At 39.6% G+C, this 16,616-nt stretch overlaps 1 protein-coding gene across 1 annotated transcript; it reads left to right on the top strand.

The window, feature by feature from the left end:
- Positions 1–759: 759 nt before the first annotated feature.
- On the top strand, positions 760–12,380 carry LOC308363508 (cytochrome P450 2K1-like; the record flags this gene model as incomplete). The annotated part of the gene is made up of 9 exons (XM_080836313.1): positions 760–951; positions 2,511–2,673; positions 6,000–6,149; positions 6,241–6,401; positions 6,627–6,806; positions 9,469–9,610; positions 11,427–11,611; positions 11,882–12,023; positions 12,193–12,380. The coding sequence occupies 9 exons, from the start codon at positions 760–762 to the stop codon at positions 12,378–12,380; spliced, it is 1,503 nt and encodes a 500-aa protein (XP_080692439.1).
- Between the last annotated feature and the right edge of the window lie 4,236 nt (positions 12,381–16,616).

Raw genomic sequence — 16,616 nt, 5'->3', positions numbered from 1 at the left:
ACCAGCAGCACTGAACAAGATACACTGAAGCTCCCAAATGAACACATTATTTATGATAGCACAAACATAACAACTCTTATCATGTGTATGCTCTCCGTCTAAAGCCTAACTTTCCTACGACACTTATTTCTTAAGACAATGAAGTGAAAACCAAACTATGAATTAGTCATGTTCATAAATGCTAAATAAATGTAAATGTAAATTTGAAAGTCTTTCCCAGCAACTGCAGTGTACTGTGAAACTGAAATGACCATCATGCAGTATTACACCTTGATCAACAGGTGGCGATATTATTCAAAATACAACAACTCATCTGTTCTGAATATATTTATATATATATGTTTGGTGTGTGTAGAGTTATTTACGATAGTTTAAACACCATGCCCCCCCATCTCACCCCGTGCATCAGACAATAACCTTACAATACACGGTTTCGGATGTCTCTCATGAAGGCAATTCTATGGTCTGTTCACATGTTAAAAGTTTCCTGTCGGTAAATATACGACGGTCGAATGATGACCCTTATTGATACCAGGTGGTTACCTCCGGTGTAACGGAAATATCACGATAATCTCTGCCCCACTCCTGGAGTAAACATTGGCTGGAATAACCGGCCACAGCTGGGAGTCATTGGAATAACCGATCACTGCCGTCCAAAGATTCGCCTAGGCATTCAGATGAGAAACATGTTTATTCCGCTAGTAACTTTGCCTAACTGCAGACCTTATTAGCTAGTTTACAAAGTTAGGTTATTACAGCATGTCTCTTCAAGAAGGACTTTTGATGTCCTGCGCACTAGGCCTACTCTGTATTCTGGTGTACGTCTGTCTTTACTGTTTTACCTCAAACACACCAGGACAGGGAAAAGAACCTCCAGGACCAAGACCCCTCCCCGTCCTGGGAAACCTGCTGCAGTTGGACCTAAATAGGCCCTATGAGACACTTTGTGAGGTGAGGCTTGTTGTAGTCATGCCCGTCAGTAAAGAGTACAATTTTGTGACGGGTGAACATAACAGTACTCTGGGTTACATGTATCTTGCATACATCAGCTTTGCCCATTAATTCTTTCAAACTCTAAGAATGGGTTTAGACATATCTTATGTGCCAGACAGCTGTTTAAGGCAAGTTCATTTATATAGCACAGTGTGTATGCATTGGTAATTCAAAGTGCTTTACAAATGAACAGATAATAGAACATAGAAAAATAAGAGATTAAAACAGGAGAGTGCATTTTAAAAGACCATGTAAAAACAAAAGATTAAAAATAAAGCTTAAAGAAAACATAAAGGATAAATAATAAAATGTAAATAAATAAAAAGTAGAGTGCATTCTAGAAGTCTAGATTTGAAACTGGCTACAGCTGGAGTACCTTTGATGATCAGGAAGTTGGTTCCAGAGCTGAGCAGCATGTTTAGTTCTGACAGTTAGTATTACCAACCGATTTTTCTCCCATGATCTGAGAGATTTAGCAGGTGTGTACTGATGAAACATATCAGGGTCCTGTCCCATTTAGTGACTCTCTATCAGCTGCATTTGAACAAGCTGAAGCGGTTTAATAGTCTTTTTACGTAGGCCTTTTAAAAGACCATTGCAGAAGTCAACCCTGCTAGATAAAGGCACGGATTAGTTGTTCTAAATCATATTTTGACATAAGACCTCTAAGTTTGGCTATGTTTTTGAGATGGTAAAGAAGCTGACATGGCTATTGCTTTCACATGGTTCACCATAATCGCAACCAATTAAGACACCTAGGTTTTGGTCCTTCACTTTAAGACCTTTTGTGTCAAGATGAGAAGCAATCCTAAATCCCTCCTCATTTGTGTTCAGGCATTCATCTACAGAGTCTGACTGTAGACTTGATGGCCTTGAAAGTGCCTGCTAACTGGTGTGACCATTTGTGACTCTTTCTGACAGTCATTGATCTGTTCTAAATTTGTGAATTCTTCCTTTGTGGACATAAATACATCAAAGAACAGACAGAAAGGATCAGATAAGGACCTTCGACAGTTGTAGAGATATTGAGACCCTTTGTGATGACCAGGTCCAAATGATATAAAGTCACGAAATTATGTTTGCACTGAAAATATTCTTTGAACAGTGTGGCTATCCCCCCTTCTCCTTTGTCTGTTAATGAAGTGCTCATAACAGTGAAGTTTGGGGGAGCTGATTCAATGAGGGTAGTAATACTGCTTCGCTTGACCCAGTTTCAGTTAAAAGTAGAAAATCAAGTTTATGTGTGCAAATTAGATCATTCATAAAAAATGACTAGTTTAGAAGATATCTAATGTTTATAGTATGACACGTGGGTGTATCTGATTCATATTGATATGTTACATGCTTTAAATAATCTGAAAAGTTAATCAAGCTTATTGGATCTTTTTCGGACAGATTTAGGTGAGTTAGTGAGCACAATGCCCTTACTTGAGCCGAGAGTAATATTTTTTTAAGACATTCATTCATGTTTGTCGCATACAATAGTACTAGTTTTGTTGCATTGTTTTCCCCCCCAGCTCTCCAAGAAATATGGATCTGTTTTCACTGTTCATTTTGGCCCCAAGAAGGTGGTAGTCTTGGCAGGATACAAAACTGTCAAAGAAGCACTGGTGAACTATGCAGAGGAGTTTGGGGATCGAGACATTCTGCCTATATTCCATGACTTCAACAAAGGACACGGTAAGATCACTGATTGGTATTTATGTCCTTGATTTTCTGCGTCTTAGCTAAAGATGCAGTATGTACTTTTGTTCTTCAAAGAATTATGATGTTTGAAAGGGTTCAATGTAACACCTGCTCATTGTGTGACAGTCTTGTATGGTTTTTGTGGCAGGTAAAAAAAAGAACTAAGACGAAGATATAGAGAATGAATTGAAACAAAGCAATAAAACACATACTAACCATTAACGTATTAAGAGCTAATTCAGAACTTCCTGTCTTTCACGACTTTAGAATGATACGGCTGTTGTAGTTCTAAAACAAAAACTACACAACATGCTTTTAACCCCTGCATCAAGTGTTGTCATGAATGTCATCAAACTGTGATCATATACTTAATCATGTTATGGGTATGGTGTGATCAATAAGTGTTCCATAAAAAAACCTGGCAACAAAAAACAACTGGTAGACCAAGGAAGGACAGGGAGACCGAGAAGAGTATGCTTTCCGGTTGTGGCTGCATTACATCACATGTCCATGTCTTCCTCTCATAAAGGCTGATGTTACTGCTCATGGTTGTCATTTTGACAGTGGTGTCTTTGGGATTGGTAAAGAGGACTTGGAGACACACTTCGCTACCTGTGACATTTTCTTTTATATTGCGTTCTGTCACTATTGATAATACAAGACAGCCCCAGACAGCCTGTTTTTTTCTCAGTGTAATATATAGCATGTTGATGCTGTTAGGATGAATTGTGTCTAATGTTGGTATGAACCAAATGAAACACAGCTTCTCATTCTCTTTCCATGCTGATACCTGGAAGGCGTGAGTGATTCTACACCTGCCACTTACTAGCGGACAATTACAGAATGTTTTTTTTCCTTCCTTCCTTGGAAATCTATATGGCATTCCATTGAACTGATCCCCGTGTTAACATTACATTACATGTTAGCGCAGTGATATAGAATGTTCCAGAACATTTCAAAGCCAGTGTTAAGGCTAAAGCCCACTGGCAGTCATATTCATGGGATGAACCTGATGTTCAGAAACATCCATTAACAGTGTTGCAGTCAAAATGGTGAAAACAATAATTTAGCGCTAGTTTAAAGCATAACACTTACAGAATTGTGCAATAACTGTTGGCGGTCTCCCTCTCAACCATATAAGTGTCCATAAAGATGTGTCTAGATTCACATTCATAACTTCATAACTTTTCCTACTGTTTGCAATTCAGTTCATGTTGTGATTGCAACTGAAGTGCCATAATTGGCATTCCCCTCTCCTTGCTTATGTCATCCTAAGTTCAGTTCTCATCAGGATTTAAATTATGTTTGCCATATCAAGCTCCTTTCCGCCCTCTTGCCCTGAAGATATTACCCACTAATCAAAACCTTCGAGCGCTCTGCTCGTTCCAGCTCCTTGTATCTGTCTGTCAACATGATTATTTGCTAAAAAAAAAAAAGACTATGCCTCTCCTATAATTAGTACTATCCATCTGTACAAAGAACTACATGCAAAGGATGCATGGTATACAAGAGCATTGTAGCCTTTACATTTATACCAGTAAGATTCTGTGCAAAGAATTTTGATTCAACTTTTAGCAGTAATTATCCATGGAAACCACAGTTTGGGAATGCAGTTGATCACACTCCTTCTGGTTTCGATGGCCACAGTTACTCATTGGCCCTGCTGTAGTGCAGTCCTTACTGTTTTCAGTGGCTTTTCAGTGGCTTGCAACAAAATTGTCTGTGACATTCTTCTAAAAGCAACTAACTTTGGGCCACTGTGTTCAGATGCTTTTTCTGTACTTTTGTTTTGCTACAGACAGCCCTCTGAAAGTGTCTTGGTTATGGGAGTAAAATTGGCCAAGCCATGTAACGCTTGTCTGTGTTGTAAGTAATGTTACAGTGGGGAAAATAAGTATTTGAACCCCTGCCGACTTCGCAAGTTTGGCCACTTGCAAAGAAATGTGTGATCTAGAATTTTAATGGTAGGTGTATTTTAACAGTGAGAAACAGAATATCAACAAAAAAATCAGATTCAAAAGATTTATGACTTTATTTGCATTTGATGCAAAAAAAAAGTATTTGAACCCCCAAGCAAACAGCAAGAATTCTGGCTCCCAATGGCCAGTTATGTGCCCAAAAAGCACACAGATTAGTCCTCATTAGGTCTAACAAGGTATACCTGATCTCAACTGGTGACCTGTATAAAAGAAACCTGTCCAAAGAATCATACTTCACACCTTCAACCTCACCACCATGGGCACGACCAAAGAGCTGTCCAAGGACGTCAGAGATAAGATTGTAGACCTGCACAAGGCTGGAATGGGCTACAAAACCACCGGCAAGCAGCTTGGTGAGAAGCAGATAACTATTGGTGCGATTATTCATAAATGGAAGCAACACCAAACAACTGTCACCCGCTCTAGGTCTGGGGCTCCATGCAAGATATCCCCTCGTGCGGAATCAGTGATCATTCAAAAGGTGCAGAATAACCCCAGAACTACACAGGGGGAGCTTGTGAATGATCTCAAGGCAGCTGGGACCAGAGTCACCAAGAAAACCATTGGCAACACACCACGCCGTCATTTTTTGAAGTACTGCAGCACCCCCCTGCTCAAGGAAGCGCATGTACAGGGCCATCTGAAGTTTACCATTGCACACTTGAATGATTCTAGGGAGGATTGGGAGACAGAATGTGGTCAGATGATACCAAAATCAAGCTCTTTGGCATCAACTCGACTTGCCGTGTTTGACAGGGGGGGGAATGCTGAATATGACCCCAAGAGTACATCATACCCACCATCAAGCATGGAGGTGGAAACATTATGCTTTGGGGCTGTTTCTCTGCCAAGGGTACAGGTCGACTCCACCGCATCAAGGGGACTATGGATGGGGCCATGTAATGTGGAATATTGGGCTTGAACCTCATTCCCTCATTCCCTCCCATTGAAAACACAACCTTAAAGATTGGACCAAAAGTGGACCAAAATCCCTCCTGATGTTTGTAAACCTGGTGACCAACTACATGAAACGTCTGACGTCTGTGCTTGCCAATAAGGGTTATTCCACCAAGTACTAAGTCATTTTTGTCAGTCAGTTTTGGGGGTTCAAATACTTATTTTTTGCATCAAATGCAAATAAAGTCATAAATGTTATAAAATGCATTTTTCTGGATTTTTTTGTTGATATTCTGTTTCTTACTGTTAATATACACCTACCATTACAATTATAGATCACACTTTCTTTGCAGGTGGTCAAACTTGTAAAATCGCAAGGGGTTCAAATACTTATTTTCCCCACTGTAGTTAAGCCTTTTACACCCAAACCATCCTTTTACACAGGGATACTATTTTCCAATGGAGAGACATGGAGGGAGATGAGACGATTTGTGATCACTAAATTACGGGATTTTGGAATGGGCAAGAGAGTGATTGAAGAGAAAATCCAAGAGGAGACTCTGTACCTTATAGAAGAGTTTCAATGTTTTAACGGTAAGGTTAACTGAACACAGTTTTGTTTTAGGAGCAGAAACCAAAATATTTCATTGGAGTATATCAGACCTTGTCTATGTGGTATTTGCAGGTGCTGCGTTTGACACTGCCCAGCCAGTGAATTATGCTGTCTCCAACATAATTTCTGCCATTGTGTATGGAAACCGCTTTGATTATGCTGACCCTGAATTTAAGGCCCGGGTTAACAGAGTTAATAAAAGTGTTGAAGTGACTGGCTACGCATCAATACAGGTAAGCTATTCTGCTTTCTCTGACTGGCTTTGCTGAATCAAACACATCAATTTTTGATTAAATCTTTACTCTCGTGGCTTGCTGATTCTATGGTCAATGTTAGTGTAAAGTAAGTGGAAGAAATTAGAAAGGAATATTTCTGTCTACAGATGCCTGTGCACAATAGTAAGTGAATAAACTATGCAGACCACTTGGGTTATTACTTTTTCTTTGGGATCATCCCAGGTTTATAACAGCTTTCCGTGGCTGCGTCCATTCCTCTGGAGCTGGAAGCTCCTCATGAAAAACGTGGAAGATGAGTTTGAGGAGATAAGACAACAGGCCAGGGGACTACAGGAGACTCTGAACCCTCAAGACTGCCGGGGCTTCATCGACTCCTTCCTGAGCCGGAAACAGAGTGCTGAGGTGTAGACCTTTTAACCCTGCTCTGTCCATGCAGTTTGTCTGCAGAGAAATACACTGGGCCTTGAATCCCAGAATCACTCACGGGAATAGTTTTGTTTTTGTGAACCAATGAGGTTCATTCAAGCGGTTTGTACAAACCTTTTTATGTTCAGTAATTATCGTACATATTTAGAGTTTTTGTCTTTTGTTCAAATACAATTTACAAGGTAGATTTGAATTAGGCTACTGGAACTTTAATCTGATTCTACAGTAGGCCTGTCATTGTCAATATCTCAAACTACCAAATGGCAAAATGATGCAATAACTGCTGTTATCAGCATCATGTTAAGTAGTGTAATCATGCCTGAGGTTTATGTGACTCCGCAGACTTAACAAAATCATATAGCAATGCCTGACAGTGCAACATGATCTCTATTACAGGGCGCTTGCAGGGCGCTCATCGGATTGGGTCTCTTAACATCACTTTAAAAAAAAATTGCTACATGTTTTTTTTAATTATTATTCAAAATCTAATTACTGGTGCAAAATAAGAGGAATGTCACAAGTAGAAGGAAACAACTGGCTACATACTGTGAGATTTTGGTTTGATATTTATTATATTGTAAGTGTCTGGTCCATCTATTTAAATGTAAGAGAGCTTATGTGGTAGCAGGATCATTTTTACCTCCTGATTTAAATTGCTGCTAGCTTTGTGTTTTGGGCATGTGTTTGTGTCAAGTAATTTAGAGATACGGTGGTTTGAGGGTCAATATACCATTCTTAGGTGCCTTCAGGTCAGGTGAGAGTTTCCCATTTAGGGAGAGAGCTAGAACACTGCTTCTGCCGTATTGTCTGGTATGTGGCTCTGTCAAGCTAAGAAGGCACCGGATGCCTAAAAGAGCCCGGGTGACGTAATGTTGACGCGTGAGTGACAGTTTCTATGCCAACGTTAGCATTACGTAACCCGGCATCTATATTGCTAATAGTAATTCCTCCTTTTGTGCGACAATATTAAGCGACTAAAAAGTAGCTGATGGCTTTCGAACAACTCTTGAGACTCTCTGACTGATAGCCAAAAAGTGTCGGGGTACATAGTGTCCGTTTAGGCACAATATTAAGCGACTAAAAAGTTTTAGCTACACCTGCCTGATGGTATTCTGTAAGTTAGCAATGTCCGCTAGCATATCAAAGCTAGCAATCCCCCGTTGTTCTTTAGTAAAATGTTGTGCAAACAATGCCCTGTTTTGTTCAAATGTAATTGTGGGTGCCGTCAGATATGTCTATAAATCACAACACATTAAGGAGTTTCTTAATTTAAGCACAACAACAGATGAATAGCTTCAAGCTAACAAGATAGCTCGTTACACTAGCACGAGATAGCTAGCTGATGGAATGTGCTTACTTTGATACATACATTTGATTTATATAAACTAGCGAATCAACAACTTTCCTACCAAAGTCAAACTTCAAGTACATGGTTGGTTTATTGTAGGTCAAATACAAGCAAGCCGGTCTCAGGTAGCGAAGTTCATTGCTCTGAAGTAAATCGCGTTATGAGCGATAAAGAGCCTGGGTAACGTATTGGCGTTGGCATAGCAACTGTCACTCAAGAGTCGTTCGAAAGTCAACATTACATCACCCGGGCTCTTTTAGGCATCCGGTGCCTTTTTAGCTTGACCGCTCCGACCTTTAGAAATAGAACATCCTGATCTTTAGAAGCTAATTGTGGCTGCTTTCGTTGTTCTAATACGGTTTGTTTCTGAATCCTTTGTGTGTGTGTGTGTTATGTTCTTTTAGTGGTATAAATGTGGGCCACTCAGGTTCAGTAGCTGAGGAGACAACAACATTCTACATTTTACAAACTCCTGTGTCTGATGGTCCAAAGAGGACTTGGACAATTACTTTAGCTCATTCAAAGACAAACAGTTTTGTTCTTTGTAGTTCTATTTCATTCGTAAATTGAATAAAAACTTCCCAAGAATCTGATCTAGCGACATCTGAATTCAATACTTTTATTCAGAGAACAGTCTACTTTGTTTTCAAGTGCAGTTTAGCTCTGGTTTAAAATGCAAGAAAAGACAAATTGGTGAAAAATACCAGAATCTAACAAAACTGTTGCACCAACATTGCATTTGCTAGTTGTGAGGGAGAATTTCTTTAGGGAACATACTGCAGTCTGTGTCCCTCTACCTCTATGACATATGTTATCTTCTCATCTGTTTTTTTTTTTACTAGATGTCCCCTTGAATCTTGAACCAGTCTAGTCATGGCCTGCCTTTTTATTTAGAGATGGAGAGAAAGTGTACGATATTTCACATGAAAATACATTTTGCATTGTCCCAGAGCACCTGATTTTCCAAGAACTCTGACCACTCCAGTCTATTCACTAGTTTCTGAGAACTGGCATTGAATCTAATGACTGAATTGATGATGGGCACAGATGATTGAGAGAGCAGGTGAATGAGAAAGGACGAGGACTGAGCCATGTACTCTCCAAGCTGATGTTAACTGGTGCCCCTCACAAGCAAGTAGATTAGTCTTTAACAAGAGTTTTCAAAGTTGTGAGTAACTACTTGAACGTGACTAGTACAACTTCTGTGGCTCAGTGTCAAATATAATTATCACAGAGAAACTCAGACCATTGAATGTGCACACTTGTGTTTGTGTGTGTGTGTGTGTCCAGACACGGGGCCACAATGACTCTCTTTTCCATGAGGAGAATCTGGTGTACTGTGTGGCTAACCTGTTTGGTGCTGGGACTGACACCACAGGAACTACATTGCGCTGGGGACTGCTGTTCATGGCCAAATACCCTCAAATCCAAGGTTAGACAGATGACCAGGTTTATTTAGTTTTTCTCCATTGCTTTGGCTCTATTCTTGGAACAGAAATTACAGTCTCAAAGCTCTAAGTGCATTTGGCAAACTAGCCTATATGGTTCGGCACAACTACATACTGTGTATCACCTTCAAAAGGTCATCAAAATGAAAAGTTCCTTCTCGATTGCTGTGGCTCATCTCTCGGAAAAAAAGGACATTCTCAAAGCTTTTGCAAAGATGTGCTAAATCATTTAAAATTTGTGCAAACTGTAGGCAATTGTACTTGTCATTTACAAGGATTTGCTAATACAATTGCAATTTGATTAAAGGAATGGGAAATTCCAATCTGTTGTGAGCAAGTGCACATTGGTTTGGAGGTTTGCGCGTGTTGTTTTGAGAATGTCATTTCTGTTTCGTGAAAGGAGCCATAGCAATGGAGAAAAACTGTAATAGAAACATTGTCAGACATGTTATTAGCGGTGGGCCATTTTGGCAAATACAAAAGGGTAAAACTTAATTTAAAATGGTGTGCATAAAGCCTGACATGGCACTCATAACAGTGACATGACACTTGTCTTGAACATTAAGGTGTCTTAATGAGTGTTTATGACTTCATTCATTCAGTAAATTATACCATTTTTAACGTCAAGTTGACATTGTTTGGAACTAGTTTTTGCTTTATGTGTTAACAGTACATTCAACGGTCATATGTGGTTGGTTTTGTAATTGGCTGCCATGCGACTGTTATGCTTGTCACAATTGTTTTAATTGTTCAACTACAGTGGAACAATTTTGGCTTCTCATGAAGACGTCATTAAGATTTATTATACTGTCAGATGATGGGTTACATTTTCTTGGATAATTTCAAGTCGAATTTTATGTATAGCGCCATAACAATACAACTGTCGCTAGGCCTGATCCCCCTTAGTGCAAGCACAATGGCAACAGAGACAAGAAAAAACTCCCTGTTAGTCAGGAGGGAACCTTAAGCAGAACCACGGCACATAAGGGGGGACCCATCTGCTTGAGGTCGGCCAGGTGGAGATAGGAAGGGGGGGATGGGGGGAGTGTTGTGTGGCAGAAGGGGAAGGGAAACAACAGGTGTTGTACACAGCCTGAATTTGGTAGATGTACATAATATGTATATACAGACATCCAGTGGTAAATGCATGATTCAAACAAGACCAGTTTAGTGGGTATATACACTGTGCTCATAGGGTTACTGTTACAGGGGTAAGGGGAGTAGGAACAGAGAAACATATTGGTGGTGGCAATAATATTGTATATAAATGCTAGCATAGGGTAAGGGGTAGAGTACGTGTACGGCAGAGCAGTGGCGGTGGGTGCAATTGGCCAAGGGTTTCTACAGGTAGATCGGTTGAAGAGACTACAGCAGCGTCCAATAGCAAAGATGGTCTAGACTAGGAGAGAACGAAAAAGAACAGAGTGAGTGGGTAGAGTTTGGCTGTCCATATGCGTAGATTAGGAGTAGTGGGGGTGAGGAGCAATGTTTCCACAATCCATCAGCAATTGTAACATGCCATAAGGGAAAGAGAACAACCCAAACATTGTCAACTTGACATTATAAATTACATAATTTACTGAGTGACCTTACATGACAACCGTCGTAAACATTCTCAAAAACTGTTTGTGTTGTGACCGTTACGACCGCTTCCTGTCAGGCTTATGCACACCCATTGAAGTAAACTGTTGCCAACAAAAGTAAGGAATGGAAGAAAAATATGCAAAGTAATGTAAAATGAAGGATTCATTTGAGGTTGTTGGTGCGTCCTGCAAATGTTTTGGTTTGGTTTGTTTTCAGACCGAGTCCAGCAGGAGATGGACAGAGTGATCGGTGGTCGGCAGCCTGTAGCAGAGGACAGGAAGACCCTACCCTACACAAATGCAGTGATCCACGAGACCCAGAGGATGGCCAACATCCTGCCCATTAGTATACCTCACTCCACCAGCTGTGATGTTCACTTCCAGAGCTTCTTTATCAAAAAGGTCTAGTGTCTTTTCCAGTTGCCTTCAGAGCCGGTGTCCAAATTACCATGAAGTAAAATGAATTAGACATGAGAAATGTAGCGTGGAAATCATATATATTTAAAATATTCATGTAGAAAAAGTAAAAAATCTTCTTCTATTAATACAAATGAAGCAATGGGCATGCTTACCTGTTACCGATATATAAAAGCTGTTTCATTTCTTAGGGGTGTGATGAGTAAAGCAAACAGTATGATTGTCGTCTTGCTTGTATGCCTCCCTATTCTGCAGGGGACTTCTGTGATCCCTCTGCTTGCATCAGTGTTGAGGGATGAAACTGAGTGGGAGAAACCCTATTCATTCAACCCAGAGCACTTCCTGGATGACAAGGGGCAGTTTGTTAAAAGGGATGCTTTCTTGCCTTTCTCTGCAGGTATTTTTCATGCAACAATGCTGTACATCACTTTACTTTTGGAGGAGTTTTGGCTGAAGGCTTGTGGCCAGCTGACAATAACATTGTTTTGCGTTAGTTTGTGGTGTATTCTGTCTAAACGGAGTGCATGGCAGAGTTCATGACCTCTCTCTCCTTGGCTGTGTCTCAGGGCGCAGGGCGTGTCTAGGTGAGGGTCTAGCCAGGATGGAGCTCTTCCTCTTCTTCACCACCCTTCTTCAGCGCTTCCGCTTCACGCCCCGTCCTGGAGCCTCGGAGGACGAGCTGGAGATCAGACCAGCAGTGGGGTTCACCCTAACCCCCTCTCCCCACAAGCTGTGTGCAATATGGAGGCCCTGAGGATCCTGCCATCATCATGTTACAGTTTTGTGATGCCAAGGGATTCTTAGTGGTGGAGATTGAACCTTCTTGCTGGAAACTGAAGAGCTGTTTGAAACCATGTCTTAAGAGAGAAGTATGCTAATTGACCATGTATATTGTGCTCTTTTCTTATTTTAAACTAGAAGATATCTACTTTTGAGTCTGTGAGAAAATAATGTTTGAAATAAAGTTTGCTTCTTGGTCATCTCTTTCATTTTATCCCTGAATGTCTAGGATAAGAGTTATGATTTTGTGTCTCCAAAATCACATTCCCCTCTTTCCTATGTAGAGCCCCGCCTACCAGCATCTCACCATATTTTCATCATCACTACCTGAGGTGATTTGGGGTTCATATCTAAGATTTAGGGTGTCAGGACAAAAATAAGAAAATAATAGGGACAGTATGTAGACAACATTTTCATTTGTAGTTGTTTGCTAATAAAATGTATTATTAGATTTTTTTAAGATAATGTGCTACACAGCAGTGTGTTACTTTATGAACACACCATGCTTCAATAGCATATTATTTCTCCTCCTTTATGTCAAGGAAATGTTTGAGATACCCATTAGAATATGAGTTAGAATTGAATATTTTTATCTTCACAGTACAAATTTAAGTTTTAAAAAACGATTCTATAATTCTAAAACTATCCTAAATTTAATTTATTAAAAAGTAATTTACCATTTTAATTAATATCAATATTAACTGTTTGTTACAGTGAACACAAAAAAATGTCCCTATATATATACAGTATATATATACTATGTCTGTGGTTTCCCTAGCCTAGAGGGTTATACAGTGCCCTCCACAATTTTTGGCACAACCTGTGAATATGAGCTTAACAGACTATTAAAAAATATGTCTTTCCTGTTTATTCTCTTGGTCTTTCACTCAAAATATTCACAAAAATCTTAAATAAATTACATTAAATAAATATTTTCCCCCAAAACATGTGTGCCACAAATATTTCCAGTCATGTTTTACATTTTTCAGTTTCAGTTTCAGTTTATTTGTTGAAGAGGGACAGTGTACATTAATAAACATTAAAATGTAAATGCACCCAATTGTAGCCAAAAGGCTAGTTTCCATTGGCAGTCCCCCTGCCAGAGTGTCATTGGCTAAACAACTTGAAAAAGTCATTAACTATATATATACACACACACACATATATATATATATATATATATATATATATATATATATATATATACACAAACATAACAATGACAAAATAAAAATAAAATAAAATAGAATAAAATTCAATTCAATTCAATTCAATTAAATTAAATACCAATATATAAGTTCTAGTGACCAATATATAAGTTCTAGTGACCCACTAATGCTCAAATTTTTGGTTATTTATTAACCATTTTTTAAGATTTATTTTAAAGCTGTTAAATGAGGTTGATTCTCTAATGTTCTGTGGGAGATGGTTCCATTCCTGGGCTGACCTAACTGAAAAAAACGACTGTTTTTAAGTTCACCTGTTTGATAAGGAACTCTTATGAGGTCAACCATGACTTCCTGTTCCACTGGCGTACAAATATGAGGTGACACAGGCCGAATTCCATTAGTCATTCATCACTATGGGAAAGACCCAAGAACACAGTGACGATGTGCAACAAAAAGTTGTTGAGCTGCACAAATCAAGAAATGGACACAAGAAAATCTCTAAACAGTTGAAAATACCCATTTTCACTATCATGGAAATAATTAAGAAGTTTAAAGCGACAGGAGATGTTAAGAATCAGCCTGGAAGTGGACGTGTCTGTACATTGACCCCACGCACCGTGAGGAGGATGGTTCGACTGGCAAAATAATCTCCAAGGATCACAGCTGGAGAATTGTAGAGGTTAGTTGAGTCTTGGGGTCAGAAAGTCTCCAAAACTACCATCAGACGCAACCTACATCACCACAAGTTGTTTTGTAGGGCTGCCAGAAAAAAAGCCTCTGCTGTCAATCAACAACAAACTAAAGCTCCTACAATTTGCCAAATGTAAGTCAAACTTTCAATGGGACAGAGTTATATGGTCAGATGAGACCAAAATAAAGCTTTTTGGCAATAAACATCAAAGGTGGGTTTGGCGTAGATAGAAAGATAGCCATACAGAAAAGCACCTCCTACCCAATGTGAAGTATGGTGGCGGATCTTTGATGTTGTGGGGCTGTTTTTCTTCCAAAGGCCCTGGAAATCTCGTTAGGATTCATGGTATCATGGACTCCATCAAATACCAGCAGATATTAAATGAAAACCCAACAGCCCCCTCCAGTAAGCTTAAAATGGGCCGTGGTCGGACCTTCCAGCAGGACAATGATCTGAAGCATACCTCTAAATCCACAAAAAAATGGTTCACCGACCGCAGAATAAAAGTTTTGCCATGGCCATCACAGTCCCCCGACCTAAACCCCATAGAAAATCTGTAGGATGAGCTGAAGCCGAGTCTACAAACGTTGACCTCAGAATCTGAAGGATCTGTAGAGATACTGCATGTAGGAATGTCTCAGATCCGGTGCCATGATCCGGTGCCACCAACCTCATCATGCATTATAGGAGAAGACTCAGAGCTGTTATCTTGACAAATGGAAGTTGCACAAAACATTCAATTAAGGGGTGCCAATAATTGTGGCAAACATGTTTTGGGGAAAAATCTTTATTTAATGTCAAGATTTTTTTTTTCTTTCAATAATTTTACTTCAATGAAAAGGTAAGATTTTTGTGAATATTTTGAGTGAAAGACCAAGAGGATAAACAGCAAAGCGATATTTTTTTATAGCCTGTTTTGCTCATATTCACTAGGGGTGCCAATAATTGTGGAGGGCACTGTATCAAGCCTGTTGCAAAGAAGCTTGGCGTCTGATCTGAATCTAACTTTTAACCAGCATATCATAAAACTTGGCAATCATGTTTTTATCATCTTAGAAATATACAGTATATATTTTAAAAGATCTATGTTAAATTTGAATGCTGCACTCTTTCATCTCATCAGACTGGATTACTGCAATAGCCTTTTTATCTGCCTGAACCAAAGATGTGTTAATCGGTTTCAGACTGAACAGAACTCAGCTGCCAGACTTTGAACCAAAACCAAGAGACATGATCACTTCTGATTTTGCTTGAGTTTTTTTATATACCTATTTGTTTGTATTTGTTTTTTTTTAAAACCTGTTGATTTAATGACTGCCTCTGTAAAGCATGCCTCTGTATAAGTTTTATTATTATCATTATTGTTATAATCTTCAAATATTTCATGTGAAAACTACAGGAAACTCAAACAACATATCATCACACCATCAGCCAATGAATAGCTCAAAGCATCACTCCAGCATTCTGAAGAGCCAGGTGAGAATTCCATGAGTTCCAAATGACATCACTTACTTTTAGAACTTTCACTATTGGCAACCAAAGCCAAACAAAACTTTAGAACCTTCAAATTTCTTGAAGTATCACACAGAATCTGGTTACTTTTATCTTATTCATCAAATCTTTGATCAGACACAATGGAAAAGGTAGGATAAGCTTCCAAATGTTACTCTTAGCACTCCCGATGATATTTATCTGTTTTGTATTTTTAGGACATTCTTTTAAAATCAAATTCAGCCATTTCAAAGGCCATTTCACTATGATGGTACATTCATCTCTTAATATATTTGGACTTTACTCTTTTATTACAGGGTGGCACAGGGCGAACCCTGAATGTTTCCTACAGCCTTAGAGGCCGTGTTGCACCATCAAAGCGCTATCAGAATTTTAACTTGGAGAGAGAGGTCCTCTCTAAGAAGAGAAATCTTCAAGTTGAGAAGAAACCTACCCAGAAGAATGAGAATGTACCCGTGCCCATGTCCTCTGGGGATACACTCAGCTGCGGTGACAACTTCTCAGCGCTGCCACTTCCTTTTGTTGGATCCTCCCTGCCTGTTAAAGACGGAAGCGAGAGCACCTTTAAGTCCTCAGGACCCATCTTGTTCACCGCTACAGAGGCCTCTGGGTGTGCGGGTCGCAGGAGGAAACAGACCAGGCCTTGCCGTGTGGGGCCCAATGAAGAGCAGGCTGCTGAAGAAGGCCTGAAAATCCGCAAGGTGCCACTGGTGGTCAAGTTGTGGTATCGTGAGGACAAGAGTTGTCCTGGTTTGATCTACTTGAGCTCCACTCAGAGTCATGGAGAGTCCCATCTGGGAGAAGTTGACAAACCAAGTTCTCACAAAACTCCCATGGA

Source organism: Sprattus sprattus, assembly GCF_963457725.1.
Source record: "Sprattus sprattus genome assembly, chromosome: 4".
Classification (NCBI taxonomy): domain Eukaryota; kingdom Metazoa; phylum Chordata; class Actinopteri; order Clupeiformes; family Clupeidae; genus Sprattus; species Sprattus sprattus.
Note: the sequence above shows the minus strand (reverse complement) of the source record. Positions and strands in the feature narration are given on the sequence as shown.